Raw genomic sequence first — 9,204 nt, forward strand, 5'->3', positions numbered from 1 at the left:
GCTCAGCAGACAGTATCACACAGGATAGGATTAGATACACAGCTCAGCAGACTGTATCACACAGGATAGGATTAGATACACAGCTCAGCAGGCAGTATCACACAGGATAGGATTAGATACACAGCTCAGCAGACAGTATCACACAGGACAGGATTAGATACACAGCTCAGCAGACAGTATCACACCGTTCAGGATTAGATACACAGCTCAGCAGACAGTATCACACAGGATAGCATTAGATACACGGCTCAGCAGACAGTATCACACAGGATAGCATTAGATACACAGCTCAACAGACTGTATCACACAGGACTGGCTTGGGTACAACAGCTTAGCAGAACGTAACACATGTGACAGGCTTAGATACCTTCTGGAAAGAATCTGTGTTTAATCTCCACTAATAAGGGCGATCCTGGGTCTTGTGTTGATCTCTGGGTGTTCTAGGTAAAGGGTTAATTACTTTAACCCCCCCCCCCCCCCTCCCTCCCTCCAGATGATGACATTCCTGTCGGTTTTATTACCCGCTCTATAACACGTCAGGCTGGCCAATCGACAGGCCAGGAGCAGACAGCCCCACCGGACTACTTGCATACAGGGCTCTGCAGGGGCGTGTCAGTTTTCCCCAGGGCTTTGTTGATTGGCTATGCTTGCTGTCAGAGGGGAGGGGCGATCTCAGCGCCTCCGTACTGCTCATCAAGCAGGAGGGCTTTTCTCACATTTGCCGCTGATCAGTTGGTGAATCACTTAGTGATCGTTCTAGACGTCTCGGGACATTATTATCACCTTCATTGTTCCAAAAATAGCGATTTTTCTATCACGTCGCCATTCGCACTTCACAACCTGTGAAATGTGCCATTGTACACAATTAGAGCACAGCCGCACTTTCTCTGCGCACGAGGTTAACCCCCAAAGTGATGGAATGATGCAGGTGGCACAAACACCGCCTGACTGTGCTTTGGATGTGTCCGCGAAGCCTGTGCTAAAAAATCCAAAAAGATGGCGAAGAATCCTCCAAAGATCCTCATGAAGACAAGCGTCCTGTGTTTTCCGGAAAATTCATTGTAATTTCATGGTTTTGTTGCCGGGTGAATCCGAGAGCAGAAGATAATCCGATTTTATATAAATGATAATTTACACCGGACATCAGGAATAAAACCGCCAAAGCTGATGGAAATATGACGCCCACTATAAAAGCACAAACACGTATTTATTGTCCGCATTTCTGTGGGTCAGATGTGGACCCGTTAACTTCAATGGGGCTGCAAAAGATGCGAAGGGCACGCCGTTTGCTATCCGCAAAACACCGGAACACGTCCTATTCTTAACCGCATTACGGACAAGGATAGGATTGTTCAATTAGGAGCCGGACGTTCCACAAAATGGAGAATGTACACTGTCGGTATCCGCGTTTTACAGATTCTTAATTTGTGGAGAATGAACCCCCAATGTGATACCGCTATATACATAATATTATGACAGAAATCGCATATTTTACTTCATTCTCATAATACAGTGATGCTCATAATCCTACGAGAAAGACGGCACGCTGACGCATGTGTCAACGCCCCGAGACGGGATCACAGGAGAGACGAGCTAATAATTAACTATTAATCATGACATTTTATATATATATACGGGATTATCCGCCATCTTCCCAAGGCAGTAAAAGTGATGAACAACACAACAGTGACCATATAACACACAGAACACAGCGGATGTGGATGACTGACCGAGGAAAGACATAGGACAAAATACTGCTCCTATGTACAAGAATATAACTACTATAATACTGCTCCTATGTACAAGAATATAACTACTATAATACTGCTCCTATGTACAAGAATATAACTACTATAATACTGCTCCTATGTACAAGAATATAACTACTATAATACTGCTCCTATGTACAAGAATATAACTAATATAATACTGCTCCTATGTACAAGAATATATCTACTATAATACTGCATCCTATGTACAAGAATATAACTACTATAATACTGCTCCTATGTACAAGAATATAACTACTATAATACTGCCTCCTATGTACAAGAATATATCTACTATAATACTGCCTCCTATGTACAAGAATATATCTACTATAATACTGCCTCCTATGTACAAGAATATAACTACTATAATACTGCCTCCTATGTACAAGAATATAACTACTATAATACTGCATCCTATGTACAAGAATATAACTACTATAATACTGCTCCTATGTACAAGAATATAACTACTATAATACTGCCTCCTATGTACAAGAATATATCTACTATAATACTGCCTCCTATGTACAAGAATATATCTACTATAATACTGCCTCCTATGTACAAGAATATAACTACTATAATACTGCTCCTATGTACAAGAATATAACTACTATAATACTGCTCCTATGTACAAGAATATAACTACTATAATACTGCCTCCTATGTACAAGAATATAACTACTATAATACTGCTCCTATGTACAAGAATATAACTACTATAATACTGCTCCTATGTACAAGAATATAACTACTATAATACTGCTCCTATGTACAAGAATATAACTACTATAATACTGCCTTCTATGTATAAGAATATAACTACTATAATACTACACCTATGTACAAGAATATAACTACTATAATACTGCTCCTATGTATAAGAATATAACTACTATAATACTTCCCCCTATGTACAATGATATAACTACTATAATACTGCCTCCTATGTACAAGAATATAACTACTATAATACTGCCTCCTATGTACAAGAATATAACTACTATAATACTGCTCCTATGTACAAGAATATAACTACTATAATACTGCTCCTATGTACAAGAATATAACTACTATAATACTGCTCCTATGTACAAGAATATAACTACTATAATACTGCTCCTATGTACAAGAATATAACTACTATAATACTTCCTCCTATGTACAAGAATATAACTACTATAATACTGCTCCTATGTACAAGAATATAACTACTATAATACTGCTCCTATGTACAAGAATATAACTACTATAATACTGCCTCCTATGTACAAGAATATAACTACTATAATACTGCTCCTATGTACAAGAATATAACTACTATAATACTGCCTCCTATTTACAAGAATATAACTACTATAATACTGCCTTCTATCTACAGGGATATACCCGCTATAGTACAGACAGCCCCGGGCCTGCTCGCCCTGAGGTGAGGTCAGGGGTGACACCCCGCTCCTAGCACAATGTAATACTGACAGCTCAGCCTGACCGGAGAGCTCCACACTGCTCGGGTGACTTGGTGACGCAGCGCTCGCTGACAATGCTCCAGTTCATGCTGGTGACAATTCTAATACACAATTAAACAATGACTCCGCACCGCCAGGGTCCGGTCAGCAGATCGCGGGCGGGGGAGTTAACAATGGGATTATAATCTGCCAAAGAGAGGAAGACTCAGAAACACAGAGCCTGACCTGACATGATTTACCAGGAGAGAGCGAGCCGAGAGGTGCAATACTCTGCAGGATATATCACTATGTATCTTTCAGGAGGTATAGAGGACAGAGCGATGTTCTGCAGATTTCTAGAGGTCAGTGGTGAGATAATCTGCAGTCACATGACTCCATGTGTCCAGGTGACATCTTCCCGTGTTCGGTGACGTTTCTCCCTCGCACCTGAACAGCACAGACATTACTCCTGACCTTGGCGCCATCTGGTGGCCGGTCCTCATGCTCACCAGCAGGACTGTGTGCGAGAAATCTGCGCCGTACGTCGTCTACATTGTGTTCTATGAGAAATTCTCCTGGACACGACGCAGATTTATTTCGTGCGGATTTTAGAACGTGAATTTATTTTATTTTTCCCGACCGGATTTTCTCAATTCACTTCAATGAAGAGAGGAAAATCCGCACCAACTGAAGCCGATCGTCCGCACGGATTTCAGAGCAGATTCTCCGCACGTAAATCCTGAACGTGCGCATTTACCCTAAGAGCGCTGCCTGGGGAACTACAAATGCCAGCAACCTGGAAGCTGATGACAGGCCTGGGGGAATGCTATTGGTCCGCAGGTTTATCCGCTGAGAGTTGTACTTACAGATGGCCACATACTACTCCCCTGTTATCTGGTCAGGAAGGGGTTAAAACCCATAAAAAAAATAAATAAATAACTGAAAATATAAAAAGAGAATTAAAGAGAACAAAATTGCAGAGACTTTCCAGAGCAGCGGCCGCCGCCTGACACTGAGCTCTGTGACAGCACTCGCATGGACAGCGACCGAAACCGCAGGAGCGTGGCCCCGGGGTCCTGAGCGCAACCCCCGCGCCGCCCTGGGTCCTGAGCCTGATTGGCTCCGCCCTCTAATGATAACACAATAGGTAAATACTTCTATAGGGGTACCAGTAACAACCCTACCTGCTGATTGTTTACATCCCCCCCTCTACCTTCTGATTGTTCACATTCCCCCCCTCTACCTGCTGATTGTTTACATCCCCCCTCTACCTGCTGATTGTTCACATCCCCCCTCTACCTGCTGATTGTTCACATTCCCCCCCTCTACCTTCTGATTGTTTACATCCCCCCCTCTACCTTCTGATTGTTTACATCCCCCCCTCTACTTGCTGATTGTTTACATCCCCCCTCTACCTGCTGATTGTTTACATCCCCCCCTCTACCTTCTGATTGTTTACATCCCCCCCTCTACTTGCTGATTGTTTACATCCCCCCTCTACCTGCTGATTGTTTACATTCCCCCCCTCTACCTGCTGATTGTTCACATTCCTCCCCTCTACCTGCTGATTGTTTACATCCCCCCCTCTACCTGCTAATTGTTCACATTCCTCCCCTCTACCTGCTGATTGTTCACATTCCTCCCCTCTACCTGCTGATTGTTTACATCCCCCCCTCTACCTGCTGATTGTTCACATTCCTCCCCTCTACCTGCTGATTGTTTACATCCCCCCTCTACCTTCTGATTGTTTACATCCCCCCCTCTACTTGCTGATTGTTTACATCCCCCCTCTACCTGCTGATTGTTTACATTCCCCCCCTCTACCTGCTGATTGTTCACATTCCTCCCCTCTACCTGCTGATTGTTTACATCCCCCCCTCTACCTGCTGATTGTTTACATTCCCCCCCTCTACCTGCTGATTGTTCACATTCCTCCCCTCTACCTGCTGATTGTTCACATTCCTCCCCTCTACCTGCTGATTGTTTACATCCCCCCTCTACCTGCTGATTGTTCACATTCCTCCCCTCTACCTGCTGATTGTTTACATCCCCCCTCTACCTGCTGATTGTTCACATTCCTCCCCTCTACCTGCTGATTGTTTACATCCCCCCCTCTACCTTCTGATTGTTTACATCCCCCCCCTCTACTTGCTGATTGTTTACATCCCCCCTCTACCTGCTGATTGTTTACATTCCCCCCCCCCACCTGCTGATTGTTCACATTCCTCCCCTCTACCTGCTGATTGTTTACATCCCCCCCTCTACCTGCTGATTGTTCACATTCCTCCCCCTACCTGCTGATTATTTCCAGCAGACATAACCCCAATAATTAGAGGTAACCACAGTAAGTACACACGAGAGGAGCAGCTTACATATTACGGGGTCTTACCCCGGACACCCCTTCTGGTCACTTACCTCCAGGATCTGCACGTAGCTGGCGGGGAACCATCCTCGCACGCCGTCCTTCTCGCCTTCCCACCAGCCCCCCTCCAGCACCTGCAGGACGCTGATCACCTCCCCGGCCTCGAACTTCAGCCCTTGTTGGTGCTGGTCTCCAGAAAAGGCGTAGAGACTCCGACACAGAGCGCCAGACATGTCAGAGGATAGGGAGCAGACCCCCTGAAGGCAGGACGAGGAGACCCCCCGCTGCCTACTCCAGGCAGGATGGGGAGTGGACCCCCTCCAGGCAGGACGATGAGACCCCCTGGTGCCCAGTCCAGGCAGGATGGGGAGCGGACCCCCTGGTGCCCAGTCCAGGCAGGATGGGGAGCGGACCCCCTGGTGCCCAGTCCAGGCAGGATGGCGAGCGGACCCCCTGAAGGCAGGACGAGTAGACCCCCTGGTGCCCACTCCAAGCAGGATGGGGAAGGGGACGCCCTCCAGGCAGGACGAGGAGACCCACTGCAGACAGGATCAGCTGTGGAGCCCCTAGGGGAGGCAGTTAACCCTTCATGGTGTGCAGTCCAAGCCTTGAGGAATCCAGGAGCGGAGCAGCAGCAGCAGCGGAGCCTCCAGCAGCAGAGCGAGGACTGGGAGGGAGCGGAGTGTGAACAGTGAGCAGAGCTCCAGAGCACAGCCCACAGCAGGAGGAGGGCGGACGCTGCATGTCCCCACAGGAGGGGATGAGATACGGCAGACGGTGTCACACGGGAGGGGATGAGATACGGCAGACGGTGTCACACAGGATAGGATTAGATACACGGCTCAGCAGACGGTATCACACAGGACAGGATTAAATACACGGCTCAGCAGGCAGTATCACACAGGACAGGATTAGATACACCGCTCAGCAGACTGTATCACACAGGATAGGATTAGATACACAGCTCAGCAGACAGTATCACACAGGACAGGATTAGATACACGGCTCAGCAGGCAGTATCACACAGAATAGGATTAGATACACAGCTCAGCAGACAGTATCACACAGGATAGGATTAGATACACAGCTCAGCAGACTGTATCACACAGGATAGGATTAGATACACAGCTCAGCAGACTGTATCACACAGGATAGGATTAGATACATAGCTCAGCAGACTGTATCACACAGGATAGGATTAGATACACAGCTCAGCAGACAGTATCACACAGTGTAGGATTAGATACACAGCTCAGCAGGCAGTATCACACAGGACAGGATTAGATACACGGCTCAGCAGGCAGTATCACACAGGATAGGATTAGATACACAGCTCAGCAGACAGTATCACACAGGATAAGATTAGATACACAGCTCAGCAGACTGTATCACACAGGATAGGATTAGATACACGGCTCAGCAGACAGTATCACACAGTGTAGGATTAGATACACAGCTCAGCAGACTGTATCACACAGGATAGGATTAGATACACAGCTCAGCAGTCAGTATCACACAGGATAGGATTAGATACACAGCTCAGCAGACTGTATCGCACAGGATAGGATTAGATACACAGCTCAGCAGACTGTATCGCACAGGATAGGATTAGATACACAGCTCAGCAGACTGTATCACACAGGATAGGATTAGATACACAGCTCAGCAGACTGTATCACACAGGATAGGATTAGATACACAGCTCAGCAGACAGTATCACATAGGATTAGATACACAGCTTAGCAGACAGTATCACACAGGATAGGATTAGATACACAGCTCAGCAGACTGTATCACACAGGATAGGATTAGATACACAGATCAGCAGACAGTATCACATAGGGAAGGATTAGATACACAGCTCAGCAGACAGTATCACATAGGATTAGATACACAGTTTAGCAGACAGTATCACAGAGGATAGGATTAGATACATAGCTCAGTATCACACAGGATAGGATTAGATACACAGCTCAGCAGACTGTATCACAGGATAGGATTAGATACACAGCTCAGCAGACAGTATCACAGAGGATAGGATTAGATACATAGCTCAGCAGACAGTATCACACAGGATAGGATTAGATACACAGCTCAGCAGACTGTATCACAGGATAGGATTAGATACACAGCTCAGCAGACAGTATCACACAGGATAGGATTAGATACACAGCTCAGCAGACTGTATCACAGGATAGGATTAGATACACAGCTCAGCAGACTGTATCACACAGGATAGGATTAGATACACAGCTCAGCAGACTGTATCACACAGGATAGGATTAGATACACAGCTCAGCAGACCTTATCACACAGGATAGGATTAGATACACAGCTCAGCAGACTGTATCACACAGGATAGGATTAGATACACAGATCAGCAGACAGTATCACATAGGGTAGGATTAGATACACAGCTCAGCAGACAGTATCACATAGGATTAGATACAAAGCTCAGCAGACAGTATCACAGAGGATAGGATTAGATACACAGCTCAGCAGACAGTATCACATAGGATAGGATTAGATACACAGCTCAGCAGACTGTATCACACAGGATAGGATTAGATACACAGATCAGCAGACAGTATCACATAGGGTAGGATTAGATACACAGCTCAGCAGACAGTATCACATAGGATTAGATACACAGCTCAGCAGACAGTATCACAGAGGATAGGATTAGATACACAGCTCAGCAGACAGTATCACATAGGATAGGATTAGATACACAGCTCAGCAGACTGTATCACACAGGATAGGATTAGATACACAGCTCAGCAGACTGTATCACACAGGATAGGATTAGATACACAGATCAGCAGACAGTATCACATAGGGTAGGATTAGATACACAGCTCAGCAGACAGTATCACACAGGATAGGATTAGATACACAGCTCAGCAGACTGTATCACACAGGATAGGATTAGATACTGTCTGCTGAGCTGTGTATCACACAGGATAGGATTAGATACACAGCTCAGCAGACAGTATCACACAGGATAGGATTAGATACACAGCTCAGCAGACAGTATCACACAGGAGAGGATTAGATACACAGCTCAGCAGACTGTATCACACAGGATAGGATTAGATACACAGCTCAGCAGACAGTATCACACAGGATAGGATTAGATACACAGCTCAGCAGACAGTATCACACAGGATAGGATTAGATACACAGCTCAGCAGACGGTATCACACAGGAGAGGATTAGATACACAGCTCAGCAGACAGTATCACACAGGAGAGGATTAGATACACAGCTCTGCAGACGGTATCACACAGGAGAGGATTAGATACACAGCTCAGCAGACAGTATCACACAGGAGAGGATTAGATACACAGCTCTGCAGACTGTATCACACAGGATAGGATTAGATACACAGCTCAGCAGACAGTATCACACAGGATAGGATTAGATACACAGCTCAGCAGACGGTATCACACAGGATAGGATTAGATACACAGATCAGCAGACAGTATCACATAGGGTAGGATTAGATACACAGCTCAGCAGACAGTATCACACAGGATAGGATTAGATACACAGCTCAGCAGACTGTATCACACAGGATAGGATTAGATACACAGCTCAGCAGACAGTATCACACAGGAGAGGA

General features: G+C 45.6%; 1 protein-coding gene across 4 annotated transcripts in view; it reads right to left on the bottom strand.

Moving 5' to 3' along the window:
* The window catches only part of GAS7 (growth arrest specific 7), a 158,109-nt gene extending 151,870 nt beyond the window's left edge, over positions 1 to 6,239 (bottom strand). For 2 of the 4 annotated variants that reach the window (XM_040436063.1, XM_040436062.1), the window contains exon 1: positions 5,633 to 6,215. In XM_040436063.1, coding sequence (XP_040291997.1) covers positions 5,633 to 5,812 — 180 coding nt within the window. In that variant the 5' untranslated portion in view covers positions 5,813 to 6,215. Of the gene's footprint in view, positions 1 to 5,632 lie in introns of all 4 variants that reach the window. The other 2 variants (XM_040436067.1, XM_040436065.1) reach the window with 2 other exon arrangements.
* Positions 6,240 to 9,204: the final 2,965 nt, after the last annotated feature.

The sequence above is a fragment of the Bufo bufo genome, chromosome 6, assembly GCF_905171765.1.
Source record: "Bufo bufo chromosome 6, aBufBuf1.1, whole genome shotgun sequence".
NCBI classification, from domain to species: domain Eukaryota; kingdom Metazoa; phylum Chordata; class Amphibia; order Anura; family Bufonidae; genus Bufo; species Bufo bufo.